Genomic DNA, 15,443 nt, shown 5'->3' with positions numbered 1-15,443 from the left:
GACTTGTGGAAAATATATTTTATAAATATTCAATAAACCTTAGTCAGGTGAGGACAATGACCTTAAAAGAAAATATTTGTGCCCTTGAGTCGTCCCTGCATTTACCACAATGGTGATATAAATATACAGTATACAGTTCTATGTGCAAAAGTCTTAGGCACATTAGATGTTTCAATTTTAAATTCCTAAACATTCCTTTTGCAAATAGAATAGAATAGAAGTAGAACAATGAGTCCTGCAACAGATGACATGGCCCCACAGAGCCCTGGTAGATGAATCGATAGTTGAGGAGTGGGGAGAGACACGGTGAAAATACACATTCATTTGAATGGACTGGGGACAAAAAATCGTATATATTTTTCGAAAAGATTCAACTCAATTGCTGCTCGAGTCCGCCATGACAGTTGTTGACTGAAAGAAGAAAACCCGCACTAGTTCCCCTTGTGGCAACGCAGAGAATGCAATGCGTACTTGTGCTGGGTTATGAATGGAGCGCTGACCACTGATCTATATATATATCTATATATATTCTATATTATAGATCAGTGGCACTGACACTTTCCACAACGCGTGAAATCGAGCTTGCGTAGCATGTACTTGCGTAGAGTATGCTTAGGCCTTTAAATTTCCTTGCTGTTAATTCTTTTTCTTCCCCTGGTTAAAAACTGCATCTGGAATTTAATTAAATTTGGAGTCTTGTAGTGTCTGTCTGGCCCTCCCCATCACAGGAAGGAAAGACTAAGAACATTTAATATAGGCTACCAATTTTAAAAACTTTTGGCAGATTAATGGCCTTTCTTTCAACACATTATCATATCAGCAAAATCCAATATTGGTCGACCTCTAATTTGTATTTATTTATATAATGTGGATAAGCAATGTTAAGACCATGCTGAATATGTTCCCCTGCCTGTTTAAGAGTCTTTGATACATGATTTAGATTATTTGGGTTTGTTTTGGTATGGGGATACGGTATTCATTTTATTTGTTCAGGTCTTGAAAAAGATCTTAAAAAGTCTTAAATTAGATTTTAAAAACACTGCAGCAACCCTGGTGCTGTTCTAAACGCATATGGTGGTCACACCTAGTTTGATTTAGTTTTTTGTAATGTTTACTGAACTTGTATGAAGTTTATTGATAAACAAAAATGATTCATGGCATTATTTTTAAAAACATCCTCACTATACAACATTTTTCACAATTGCCTATATTATATATAGCACAGTACTCTATTTATATTTCTAGTTTTTCTCTGCTCTAAAATATTTTATGAGCTAGATATTGCTGTTGTGTAGAGTAAAACTTGCTACATGCCATAATAGCATCTGATATGTGAGTGAATCTTTTTTTTTTTTTTTTTTTGAAGATTCTAGTTCTTTTCAATTCATTAGTTGAAACAGCTCACAAAACAGTCTAAATGATTCTTTAGCAAATCGGTGTCAATTGGAATCAAAATACGTTTTAAAAATCTGTATCCAGTAATTACAAATAACTGGAAATGTCATGGAAATTCATTGGTCAAAAAGGGGTGGGACCCTGTACATTGATTCCTCTAGGAAGCAACATATAACATGTTGTTAGTCTAAAAACAACAGGCGACAAACACTTAAGAGGACAAATCAATTAAATTAAATCAATCACTTCTTACTTCACATGACAGTAAAGTCAATGATCTTTTTATACTTATTATACTGTCTATTGGTAGCTGTCATGAAAAGAGGCACTGTAACCAGTGAGGAATGTTAATCTAACTGAAAGTGCATGTTTCTCATGTAATCTTTGCATTTCTCACACTACAACAGCAACCGCTTTTAACATTTCACACAACTTAAGGTTAACATTAATTATACATAAACCATAGGCCTATAGAATGGAATATGTATTGCCAGGGCTTGTGCAAATTATTGTCTGCACAGTTTAGCAACATTAAGTGCAGCATGTGGACTACACAGAATGTTTGTTGTTGTTTTTGTTTTGGTTTTTTGAACAGTGGAAAGTGTATGAACACGAACATTCCCAAAATTGTTATGGTTTGTATTTCCATATCCATACATATTCATGGTACGAAAACGATACATGGAGAACAAGCGATGAAAACGAATCTCCATGCAGGTCTGCCTGAAGATGATCGTGTAAACCGGAGAAGTGAGAGGTTTGTCATGGGAGGGTGAGAAGGATGGCGAGAGGCGGAACAAACCGGTGTGTGTGCCCGGATACATGCTGAAGCGACTCACCCGCAGTGCAGATTAACCCTTGAGACGCCAGAGAAGCTCAACACTGAGTGAAGCACAAGTCACCGCATCTGCGTCCTTTGTTTTTGGGATTCTGTCGTTGTGCGTTGATCTTTCTTAATATTGATTATTTGATAATGGGCTTCGGGCGGTGCGCGTTCCTTATTACCATTGACTGGCAGACTGGCACAGGTATGTAACACATCATGAAGATGAGAGTCTATGCAGCTCAGTCATCTCTCACTCTTTCACTCTATAATGTAGAATTGCTTTTATCATTTCTATGTTTTAAGCTGCTGTGTGTCATTCTAACCAGTGATGATGATCTGTAGCACCGGTGGAAGGACAGCTCCTCGTTTGAGCATAATCGATGTGCACTGCATGACCTCTTAATGGTCCTAAACATTTAACTGTCATAATGTCAATATGTCGGTCCGTGTCATTACAGCTGTGTCGATAAAGCTAGATTATATCTGAGACTATTAGGAGAGTGTAATTATTATGTTGAAAGCTACTACTGTTGATGCGCGTTTGCTTGACACATTCCTAGTCAATATGAAGTTGTTTGAGAGTTTTATCAGCTATTCCAGTCTTCTAAGTCTCAGAGCTACGTTCCCACTAGAAGCCTGGGGTCGGCTAATGAGCGGCGCCTTGTTATACCAACACAAAGAGGCACCAAAACACTTTCCCGAACTTTACGTTTTACTGTACCGCGTTGGTGGAATGACCTTCCCAACTCCATCCGTGAAGCTGACTCACTCTCTGTCTTCAAAAAACGACTAAAAACACATTTTTTCTATGAGCAATTAACCATTCACTCATAAAAAATTATATATATTCTTTTTGCACTCTGTCTTGGATTCTACTATTCTGATGCTAGTGAAACTTTGTAATGCAGCACTTTTCGTACCACTGTCTCCTTAAGATGAATCGCTTATGATATTCCTCTTTTTTAAGTCGCTTTGGATAAAAGCCTCTGCCAAATGAATAAATGTAAATGTAAATGTGTTGCATGGAGGATTTAAATAGCATATTATGCCAATTTATTTCAAGTTAATATTGATAAGACTGTGCCTGGCAGAGGCAAAAGCTTAAAAGCGAATTATTCATTTTTAAAGTTTCTATAATCAACACTAAACCATGCCCATCCACCAGTCAATGCTTAGTTTTCAATCAAGTGAAAAAGGCAGTGTTATTTCTTATGTAGTAGTGTATTCTTTTAAATTACTGAATTTAGCAGGACAGGGATGAAGTGGGTGTACTGATCAACTATCTTCATTAAATAAAATCTGCAACCTGAAGAAATTTAAAGCGTTTAAACCTATCACTGGCAGAAAAGAATAAGTGTAGCCAGAGAGAGAGAGAGAGAGAGAGAGAGAGAGAGAGAGAGAGAGAGAGAGAGAGAGAGAGAGAGAGAGAGAGAGAGAGAGAGAGAGAGAGCAATGATGGGTCATAGGGGAATTCAGAAATGCTGTTGAGCTTGAAGGACATTTATTCAACCACTCATTAACCCTGTATTAATACACCCTCTTATGCACACACAGGAAGTGATGTCACACATCAATAAGTGGCCTAAAATAATACTAGGTTGCAATAATGTTTTGCTTTGTGTGCCGATATCACATTATGTATGGTATACAATTTACATATAATTTTTTTGTAATAAATATTCATTTTTATTTGAACGTAAAATAACTTCAATGCATTCAGTTGTAACCAAAAACTGATTTATTCGATCACCAAAATAATTGCATAGACATTTAAGTCAATACAGATATTAAGATTACTAAATGTAATTTGTTAGAGAGGAGCAAGTTTGCTTTTTCAGGAGTTCTTGCCTGTTTTGTTATTTATTTATTTTTATTTTATTTTATTTATTCTCTTTGTTAGAAAAGAGTACCTTACTGATTTCTTGAACTCAAAGCAAGATATACTGATTTTATAAATATATGACAAACATTTTCTTGTCTGTGTTTTTTATGCTGAGGGCAAAGACATTCTGTGATGGCTCAAGATTCCTTCTATTGTTGAAAAGCATTTGTTAGAATACCTTCAGTACACTGGACTTTCTCTGTACTCTAACACGAACTGTCTTGAATGATTAAGACTCAAGTAAGGATGTCATTTTGTCCTTGGTGCGACTTGTATAAGCTAGTGCATGCTCTCAATGGACTCCACAGATATTTACACTTCATTGGTCACTGAACTGAAGGAAAGTGCACTTTCAAGGAGTCTTAACATGCAGAATAAATTCAAACTACTTTCATAGTTAGCATACTATGTTATCACCAGCATTTTGGTAGCTTTTATTATGACTCAACCGTGAATTTACTTTCTTGTTCATTTACAGGTTTTTGGAGAAGTGGAGTAGTTTCACTAACAAATTCATCTCTGCTGTCCACATAAGATGCACCAACAAAAAAATCAACTCTGATTTCCCTCTCTTCAGTCTACCTTTGACAAGATCAGAAAGGGCACAATCCATCAACAGGCCAGCCTTCTCAGGCTGAACACAATGTTCTCTTTGTGACTTTTAGAAGATTCACTTTCATCCTTTAAGTTAACACCTTTTACATTAAACATAACTCATTATATTATTGCAGAAAACAGCCCTCAGCCAATCCAGTGGCTGACGGGTTAGGAGGAGGGGCTTCAGGAGTATCCCAATAGGAGTGTTGTGAGGTTAGTAGCGAGCAGGTTGCTGGTGCCGAATGCAGAACATCCTCGAGCAGAACTTGGACATGGCCACAGCTCTGCTTGCGGGTGAAAAGCTGAAGGAGTTGATCCTGCCGGGTTCCACCCAGGATGAGAAGGGTGGGGTACTCGCTGGTCTCATGGTGCAGCTCAAACTAGAGTTGCCCTTTGACCGGGTCGTCACCATAGGAACTGTCATCATCCCTATACTGCTGGTCACATTAGTGTTCACACGGAACTTTGCAGGTTAGTGGTGTGCCTCAGTGACAGCATGTTATGCAACATTTTCTGGAAAAATGTACCAGTTCATTGAAGCTGACCCTACTTGGATAATATTTGTAGTGCACTCATGGGCACCTAGCTGCAACCAACCTGTGCTGCTTGGCATGCCAGTTTCAGTTTGTGCCATGCAGTTTCAAACCATTCCATCATATCTACCACTTATTATTTGATCATTGAGTTACTGTAGCTTAACTGATAGAGCATGGTGTTAACAATACAAAGGTTTTGGGTTTGATTCCAAGGGAACACAGAATCTGGCAAAATGTATATCTTGAATGAGCTGTCACTTTGCATAAAGGTGTAACGAGCGATAGTGAGACAAACAAACCCAAATGCAGAGGAACAGTTCAAAGGATTTTTTTACAATAAATGTGAGCAGTCACTGTGGATGTGGAGGATCCCGGCACCAGTTGCAGTAGCAGGGAGAGATGACAGAGAAGCGTGTGCGCTGTGGCTGCGCCCGAGGCAATCTGTGAAGAGTATGTTTGTAGAATGAGTGTGTGCATTGTGAAAGTCAGGAATAAATTTGTGGAATCCTCCGTTGAAGCTTAGTGAGGTGCAGAATGACAACCAGCAGGGTTGGGAGATCTAGCTCCAGACATGTGGGCAAAGATGAGCTATCCTCCGTGGAAACCCAGCTGACACGCAGCAAACTGGAAGGCAACCACACACCCGACACGCAGGCAACCAACAGATACACGAGACAGGACCAACTAGGCAGAGAGAGTAAGGTTAGTTACTTCACACCAAAACAACAATCTAGCGAGACATTCAGTCAACACTGAACTACATTTAACATTAAATCAGTCAATCCAGCCAAGGACATGACACATGAGAGGATTAATATAGGCATAGAACAAACAAGGGGCAGGTGCATCTCACAGCTGAAAGTTGGCATGATCAGCATTCCCATGGAAACAATCAGGGTTCCCATGGAAACGCTGATTCCACGTGCCAGCGGCACCTGAAACACATGAGGGCGAAAACATCAACACGCTTGGAACAAAACAAACAGAACATGGAGCATGAGTGTCCAGATCCCGACACAGACCAAAACCGAACCAGACAAGAAGTCAGGACCAAGACACCATGCCCCAGACACGAAACACATGACAGACAGGGAACGATGATAATAAAAGATAAACAAAATGAGAACTAACAAAGAACAGAAAACACAACAGAAAGGGAGGGAAGGGAAGGAAACTAGGGAGGGAGTTTAAGTAAAGGGGCATGGTCCAGAGGCCTGGGAGGAGGCCTCAGGACAGAGGCAGGGTCTGGCGGCCTGGGAGGCAGCCTCAGGGCAGAGGGGACAGTGAGCTGGGCAGCAGCCACTGTACAGGGTTCAGGGTGGAGTGGCTCAGGGGGCTGAGCCGTGGACCATGGACACTGGGCATGACAGTGGACCGGCCTTGCAGCCGTGAGCACAGCAGCTGAAACTGGAGAACGACCTCCTTCGTCATGGGCACTGGCAGGGGCAGTTCAACAGCTTCTGTGGCTGTGAGCACAGGCAGTGACAATGGAACAGCCTCCTTGGCTGTGAGCACAGGCAGTAACAAGGGAACGACCTCCATGTTCGTGAGCACAGACAGTGACAGGGGAATGACCTCCATGGTGATAAGCACAGGCAGGGAAGGGCAAACAACCTCCGTGGCCATGGTACCAACAGGGACAGGTCAACAATGTCTGTGGTTGTGAGCACAGGCAGTGACAAGGGAACAGCCTCCATGGCTGTGAGCACCAACATGGACTGGGGAACAGCCTCCGTGGCTGTGAGCCAGGCACTGGCCGGGGAACGGCCTCAGTGACCGTGGGCACAGGCAACTCACGCATGGCAGTCACTAACAACCGGACCTGTGCACTCACACAAAGAACGTATACGAGACAGACAGGGGACGATGATGCAACGGTCCTGTCAGACAGAAACTCAACCGGACAAGGTGACAGGACCGTGACAAAAGGCCTCTGCCAAATGCATGATATGATACATAAAGTACAATTAGGCTAACAAGACATTCATTTAAAATTGTTAACTAGATGGCATGGCATGAAATTCTATTTCAGAAATATTTTAGAATAAGCATAGGTGACTGTGTGCCAATTTTTATTTGTTGACATCACTCAGATCTTACCTTTCATCTCTTACTAACAGCTCTATGGGGCCTTCTCTATTCCTGCTGACCACTGCTGCCCAGAAGAGGAGAAGTTAAAACACAGTGCTTATTTTTGCTAGGGAGATTGTAGGGGGATTAAGTAGGAAAAGAGTGAGAGAGAGAGATAATGATATAGAGAGGTTGTTTGGGGAGTGTACTCTAAACGCTGAGTCAGTCTTACTGCATAGCAGCACCAACCAGCTGTGACTGAACATCGAGAATCCTCCTGAGGAGAAACGTGCAAGATAGTTTAGATCTGAATAGCTGTTAGCGATATACTAAAATTCTTGCTAAGGATGGCTAGAACTCATGTTAGACTGCAGCTAAAATTGCCTATTCATCTTATATGAGTTGCCACTCACGCTGGGAGATTTTTTATTTATTTTTTTTGGTAGGGAAAAGACCTTGATCATAAACTCTTAATGGTGATCAGAAAAGAGTACAAGTAAAGATCAAACCATCATCCTTCTCTTGGCTGAGGCTTAGTTAAGGGTTAGTATATTTAAATCACAATTTGAAACTGTATTACATCTGTCAGTAAGCACTGATGGCTAAAGAAGAGCATGCAAGAGGTTATGTTCATCTAGCCAAACATAAAGCATTGCTTTGTAAAACTAGAACTGATTAAAAGTAGACCGTATACAACAGCCCGATCTCATGAAAAGTCGTAATCATATGAAATCGCACAAGTTGGTTCATATGGACTCATAAAAATTGTAGATGTGCAAATCCCTGGATGTGTAATGCGGAAGTAATTTGTAACCAAATTGCACTGCATAACTTGCATTTTTTGTAATGAAAGTTTAATTCTGGCAAAAGTACAATCCACTCAGACATAGAGTGAAGAATTACAGCTGCTGTAAAATAATTAGCCACTAGCTATGTCCAATTGGCACAAATGTAGACAAATGTTATTATTGATTCATCACTGGATTAGCCTGTACTGCAATGTAAGGCTAACCTATTCCATTTAACAGAAACTTGTTGACTGCTCATTCCTCCACTGCAAAGACCAGCATTGCTGTCAGCAGCTTATGTTGTATTTTGTGTACTGGTCCAACAGCATGGGATGCTGGTGTTCCCACCAGGCTTCTTAACTATCTTAACCAGCTTCACCAGAAAAACCATGCTGGTCAACCAACTTCATCATCTCGGCTTTGCTGGTGAGAAGCATGGCTGTGCCAGTCCACCATCTAGACCAGCACTGAACTAGCATTAACCAGCATGGGAATTGCATGCTGGTTAAGCTAGTCTTTTTAGCAGGAGAAACAACTCTCTTCGGGGTATACTGGTTTCCTGGGCAGAGGCAGTTGGGGTATTTAACTGATTGCTGTATGGCATAATCCTGATTATTTTGGCAAGAGGGATTCTTGTGGTTTCTTGTAGTTAATTAATCATTCCTTTCCCTTTTAGAGGAATCTATATATTGCTACACACCACACAACTTCACACGAGATCAGGCCCTGTATGCCAGAGGCTACTGCTGGACGGAGCTGCGGGATGCAGTACCTGGTGTCGACCCTGAACTCCGGCCCTCCCTGTTTGAGCACAAGTTTCTGCCTTATGCTCTGCTGGCCTTTGCAGGCATAATGTATATACCTGCCCTGGGATGGGAGTTCCTGGCCTCCACTCGCCTCACCTCTGAGCTCAACTTCCTCCTTCAAGAGATCGACAACTGCTACCACAGGGCAGCCGAGGGCCGAGCACCCAAGATTGAGAAGCAGATCCAGTCCAAAGGGCCAGGGATTACAGAACGCGAGCGACGTGAGATCATTGAGAATGCTGAGAAGGAGAAGAGCCCTGAGCAAAACCTCTTTGAAAAGTATCTAGAAAGGCGAGGGCAGAATAATTTTCTGGCTAAGTTGTATTTGGCACGGCATTTAGCCATCATCTGCCTCAGCTCAATCCCCATTACTTACCTGAGTACTTACTATGCCCGTCAGAAGCAGAACGAGTTCACCTGTGCCCTGGGTGAGCCGCCTGACACTAGCAGCATTCCTGAATTGCGGTTAAATGTTAATTGCAAACTGCCAGCTGTGCAGCTCCAGCGCATAATGGCTGCTGTGGATATCGCCTTGCTCTGTACTATGAACCTTATCATCCTTTTGAACTTGCTGCATTTGTTTGTAGTGCGCAAGTCCAACTTTGTCTTCGACAAGCTACACAAAGTGGGCATTAAAACACGCAGGCGCTGGCAAAAGTCACAGTTTTGTGACATCAATATTCTGGCCATGTTCTGTAATGAGAACAGAGACCACATTAAGTCTCTTAACAGACTGGACTTTATCACTAATGAGAGTGACCTCATGTATGATAATGTGGTGCGGCAGCTGTTGGCAGCCTTAGCTCAGTCCAACCACGATGCCACTCCGACTGTGAGAGACTCTGGTATCCAGACTGTTGACCCCAGTATGAACCCATCTGTGCTTGGTGTAGGAGATCTGGGTGGAGAACCCTCAGTAATCAAAAGACCCCGCAAGAAAATGAAATGGATCCCCACATCTAACCCTTTGCCACAGTCCTTTAAAGTAAGACTTGAAATGAAGTTCTCATTCATTGTAGCACATTTATATGCAAATTTCTAGAACAAATTTTAGTTAATCCACTTTGAACTGTACTACTGATCATAAACTCCTGTGGGATCACAGGAACATGAATAAATGAATAGCCTACTTTTCTTATGATCCTTCAGTTAGTTGGAATTAACTTATATTTCTATATACAGGAACCCCTCACTCTAACCAGGCTGGAAAATAGTATGAAGGCAGAAAAACCTAAACCAGTGCGGAGGAAGAATGAAAGCATTATGGCTCCACTTCTGGACAGTAAGAGCACACAACATCCTCCTACTACCAAAGGTAATGCTGGAGTGAAACCTGGTCCAAGTCAGTATTGTTTATTTTACTGAGGTTAAAATCCCTTTATCTCTTCTGATACTGTTGCTAATTTCATTTTTCAGCTGCAGAAACATATAATATAGAGAAGAAACACACTCTTAATCTCACACTGGATGTTCATCCTTATATGCTAACCATTCAGAAAGCAAAAGCAGAAACAGTGAACCCCGACCCACCCCCTGTTGAGCACTCTCTTGACAATGTGTATATTGAGGGCCCACATACAGTTGGCCATATCTCCTCTTCTCTAACTGGTATGCCAAGATTTTTTTGAGGATACGTCACCAGGGCAGCCAGACCCTGTTGTTGTCTGTCTACCTGTATGTTTAAATAAGATTTTGCTGGATTTAAATGTTTTATATTGGTACTACTGAAAATTCTTTGTTTATCACCTTACTGTCCCCTTAGAGAAGAAAGATTCTCCTCCACTGTCCACAACCACTGCCTTCTCCACAGCCACACTCTCCACAACATCCTATATGAATGGTGGTACAACCAACCTGCCTCCATCAGACTCCCTGAAGGTCAAGGATCCTCTCAATCAGGGGGCTGAACCTGAGAGCCAACCTAGGCCTTTCAGCAGAAACCCCTCACACCCACTGCTGAGCATCCATCACACTTTGTATGAGGAAGAGGAGGAGCAAAGCAGAAGAGCCAGACTAGCCAGACCTGGCGAGCTGATTGCTGCTGGAGAGTGCTGAAGGCAAATGCAGATAAACATGTGCACGTACTCACACACAAATGCAATAGCACTTAGAATATGAATTGAAGCACAAAGGAATATGCTGGTTTTTAGGTGATGTTTTTGGTTTTCCAGTTATGTGTGGATCTCTGATTAATACATTTTTAGAGATAACGATTATGGGACATTGGGGTAGGCAATGTTGAGATGTTATACAGTAACACATTCACACTGTGACAAGGAGGAGGGTGTGGCCGGGCCGTGAGTGTGCACAGCTGGCGCTAAGTCAATTAATTAGTGGGAGAGAGAGATAAAGGGGAGCCGGAGATGCCAGTTCGGGAGAGAGAGAGACACACACGACCATGCTGTGTGTGTGTGTTTATGTTTGTTTTATGTTGTTTTAAGTTGCGTTTATGTCATTAAAGTTTACGTTGACTGTTCTGCCAGTTCCCGCCTCCTCCTTGCCCATCCCTTACCCGTTACATTGGTGCTGAAACCCGGGAAGGAGGAGGGATGCGTTGTCATGGAGTCTCTATGCCGCTGCCATCCGCCAGGGGAGGAGCCGCGGCCGGGAGTCGGAGGAACCGCTGCCATCCACCAGGAAGGGGAGGAGCCGTTCCATCCGCCAGGGGTCGGAGGACTCGCTGCCGTCCGCCCAGGGAGGAGCGGCTGTCGTCCGCCTGAGGACCAGGCAACGGCGTGCAAGTTTTTCCTCTCTCTCTCCACTCTCTCTCTCCCTGTGTCTCTCCCGCTCACCCTTTCCCTCTCCCCTCTCCCTCCCCTCATCTCTCCCTAGGTTCCCAGGAGGCGAGGTGGACCATTGGCTGGCTGAACAGCTAGAAGGGCAGCGTCTCCTCTGCAGAGATGGGGGGGTTGGGGTATGCCAGTCCAGATGGCACCCCGGCCTGAATCGGGCAGGGGAGGAGTGTCACGAGGAGGAGGGCGTGGCCGGGCCGTGAGGTTGCTTGGCCAGCGCTGAGTTAATTAATCAGAGAGAGAGATAAAGGGGAGCTGGAGATGCCAGTTTGGGAGAAAGACACCCAAGACGTTGTTGCTTACCCTATGGGTTGATGTGTCCCCTATAACATTCCAAATGAAGGCAGACGCACATAAAATTTATTTTTATTTTTTATTTTATTTTATTTTTTGCAAAAAGCACGATTTGTTCATTTATAACATTAATTTTAATGCAGTTTCATTAACTTTAACACGCACATTTTTTTCACAGATATCAAGAGGTATCCAACGCAATACACTTTATGTATTCTTAAAATATGCAACCTCACATTATTATTGTTGCAATAATATGCAGATATGGAATGTATATACTAAGCTGTATAGAAAAAAAATGTCTTCTTACATTTAATAATATGAAATATTTTAGTCATTTTCCTTGTTCAAAAATGATCATCACTATGGTAATTTACAAAACCCATGGCTTGTTTATCCACACACCTTCTGTGCACTTATTCAATGGAATTGAATCAGTCTAGGTCTCTGGGTCAAAGTGTTAAAGACATTCAACTCTAGATCATCAAAGAGGAACAAATGGATTCTTACACCAGCTTTTTTGAATTGACAGTGTTATGAGGGGAGGATTTCAACTTCTTTAGCAAAGTGCTGTTTGACCTTTTCAAATTGAAGAGGAAAACATGCCTTTGATATCTGGTTCACCATCACATGAACCACAACTCATGGATATTGTCATTTTGCCTTTGTAAATCCTGCTTAAAACATTTGATATTCACTGATGCACCTTGTGCTGATGTATAACAAATAGCTTGCCAAAAACAAATTACACTGATTGTGAAAAGCGCACAAGAACTCACGACACTTATAATCCAAGAGCACCTTTAACCACAAGGCATGAGCTTGATATTGGGAAATAACTACTGCAGCTCACTGTTTTTTCTAGCACATACCATGATTCAAGTGCAATATTTTGATAACGATTATATGTTATAGGGAACAAAGATCATGAATGACAATACCATTTGAGTGGAAAGAACCATGGCTTTTTAGATCTGAAAATACTTTGGTGGTATGATGGGTGCTAATCTCACACTTGAAAATCTAGTATTGTGACTGTATGAATAGCACTCAGTCCTTGAGCTGACATGTCCAAATTGTGTTAGACAAGGTATGTGTCAAAAAAGTTGTCTTAAAGTCATGATTATTTTTTCCACATACATATTACCTTGTACTATTTGTTATATTATGTTGAAAGCTTGTAAATTAATATTTTTATAGCACCAAATTATGATTTTATTACTTTTATTTTTTAGTTTCTTTTGTCTATTTCTGTTCCACAAACTAAGCTGGGATTTCTTGAAAATGTGTTTATATACAGTATATTCATGGAGCTGCAGCATTTCAAGAAAGTAACCTGCATTTAGAAATCAATTAGACTATGCTAAAAAAAAAAAAATTATAAAAACAACAAAAAAAAAAAACAAAAAAAAAGAGAGAAAAGAATAGACTATCACATGGGTTGTATACTGCATGTCCAGTTGTTAATTACACTCATGTTACATTATTTAAATACACAGATGATTTGAATCATTTGAACTTTCACCTAATCTGTTTTGCACAGGTCAGCCCTTTATCTTTTAATCTCTCTGACCCACTGCAATTCACAAAGCATGTGATCTAAAAGCACTTTGTAGAAGAACTGTCCCACAAATGAACTGTATATGTTTGATAAGAAATATCTGTTATAGGTGAAAAAAGCTCATAATGTTATTTAAAGCTAGAAGTCCAGAGGATGTTGTGGTGAGCAGGGGCGTAGCAGTCAATTTAAAAGAGGGGGGACACAGCTATCAGTAGGTGGCTCACACAGACCCAACACTTACAGTTCAGTATTTATATATTAATATATAAGTATGATATAAGTATTATATTAATATATAAGTATTATATACTTGTGGTATTTGTGGTATTTTAAAGATACAAATATTGCAATTTAAGTGCAAAATTGAGCAAAATTAGCTGCAAAAATAAAGGGCATCTTGTGGAGCTCTAGCTTCTGTTTCACACGTGACAATAAAAGACTGAGCACAAGCTGGTCCTTTTTTTTTTTTTTTACAATAATGCCAATTGTGCATGTGCACGATTTTATTTTTTACTCTGTGCATTGAGGGATTTAACTTTAACCAAGTGGCTTGAGTGTTTTGACTACATTCACCAAAATGTATTCAGATCCATTTAATGATTAGTCCAGTGACCATTTCTGGTGATGCCAGAAGTTGGTGACAAATTAGCGTCTTATGCGAAATGAGTTGAATCAACGAAATCAACGATCAAATGAAAATTTTAATCCTTTAAAACGTGTATGTCTACAGATCTACAAAGATAATTTAGTAGAGGTTTTAAGCATTATAAGAACAAAGCAAATCTATAATTTCCATACAGTCTGTAAGCTGCAGAGCATGAATCTTATCAAAAGACAACAATAATAGTCTTATATTATTATGAGTTTCAGTAACGTCCTTAAGTTTACACACACACACACACACACACATATATATATATATCATATATATATATATATATATATATATATATATATATATATATATATATATATATATATAGACTTCAGTAAAATGCCTAAGTGTTTTAAGAACACAGCAGATCTATTTGTTTTCTTACAGTTTGATGACTGCACACCAGCATAGAGTTAAAAAACAGGAGCTGATATTAAAAATAGCTTTACATATTTAACACAGATCTAGTAATCTGCTTAAATTGGCAAAAAGTACCAATCAAACTATTACCTCACAAACATAATGTAAAAAGCTCAACTTAATGTGTTAATATCGTGCTGATATAAACTCCACTTACAATGTGTGCTTAAAAGAAGGATTGTTCTTTGTTTGTTTTCTCATTTGTGTGTTCCTCATCTCTAGATTATTAATTTAGATCAACATCTATTGAAAGCAACTTTGTAGAAATGAACGGAGCCTAGTTGATCAGACTGTCTGACTGATGGCCTATTACATAAGGGTTGTTTCGGCTCATGAAACTCACTTGTGATTGGCTGGATGGTCGCTCAATCAGCCCAAAGTAACAAAATGCAAAGAATACTGTATACAAATCCACCATTTGGACTCGGTATGGGTTTAGCTTGGAAAAGTGTGGGGGACAAAAATCACCTTTTTAAAGAGTGCGGGGGACATGTCAATCCCCCCCCCGGCTGCTACTGCCTTGGTGTGGTGAGGGTAATGAATTGTAGTCACAGAGTAATACAATTTTTTAGACCTGTTTGGCTTTCTAAATTGCTTTAATATTACTCGACTAACATTGATAAAATGCATTATGAGAAAGAATGAAATGTTTACATTAAGCAATATAACCTGATTTAAATATGAAATTAGCCCTAAGGATTTGTTTGGAGCCCCAAAGCTCTTTTAATATCACAGAAACGGACAAGTTAACATTGAATTGTCATACTGATGACTGTTCCTAATCTTATGAAAATTACATTTCAACTTGATAACAGTCATCA

The 15,443-nt window shown here is 40.4% G+C and overlaps 1 protein-coding gene across 3 annotated transcripts; it reads left to right on the top strand.

Annotated features, from left to right (window-relative positions):
* The first annotated feature begins 2,258 nt into the window (after positions 1-2,258).
* On the top strand, positions 2,259-13,411 carry LOC127417373 (pannexin-2-like). Of its 3 annotated transcripts, XM_051657371.1 has the most exons (8): positions 2,351-2,423; positions 4,219-4,343; positions 4,582-5,171; positions 8,771-9,885; positions 10,083-10,215; positions 10,317-10,508; positions 10,663-10,957; positions 11,384-13,411. In XM_051657371.1, the coding sequence occupies exons 3-7, from the start codon at positions 4,943-4,945 to the stop codon at positions 10,953-10,955; spliced, it is 1,962 nt and encodes a 653-aa protein (XP_051513331.1). In that variant the 5' UTR covers positions 2,351-2,423; positions 4,219-4,343; positions 4,582-4,942; the 3' UTR covers positions 10,956-10,957; positions 11,384-13,411. The 3 variants fall into 3 exon arrangements, with proteins under 3 accessions (XP_051513332.1, XP_051513330.1, XP_051513331.1); XM_051657370.1 differs by lacking the exon at positions 4,219-4,343 and having other exon boundaries at positions 2,278-2,423; positions 10,663-13,411; XM_051657372.1 differs by lacking the exons at positions 4,219-4,343; positions 4,582-5,171 and having other exon boundaries at positions 2,259-2,423; positions 10,663-13,411.
* Positions 13,412-15,443: the final 2,032 nt, after the last annotated feature.

Source organism: Myxocyprinus asiaticus, chromosome 26, assembly GCF_019703515.2.
Source record: "Myxocyprinus asiaticus isolate MX2 ecotype Aquarium Trade chromosome 26, UBuf_Myxa_2, whole genome shotgun sequence".
In the NCBI taxonomy this organism is placed as follows: domain Eukaryota; kingdom Metazoa; phylum Chordata; class Actinopteri; order Cypriniformes; family Catostomidae; genus Myxocyprinus; species Myxocyprinus asiaticus.
The sequence above is the reverse complement of the archived record's forward strand: the minus strand, read 5'-3'. Positions and strand labels throughout refer to the sequence as shown.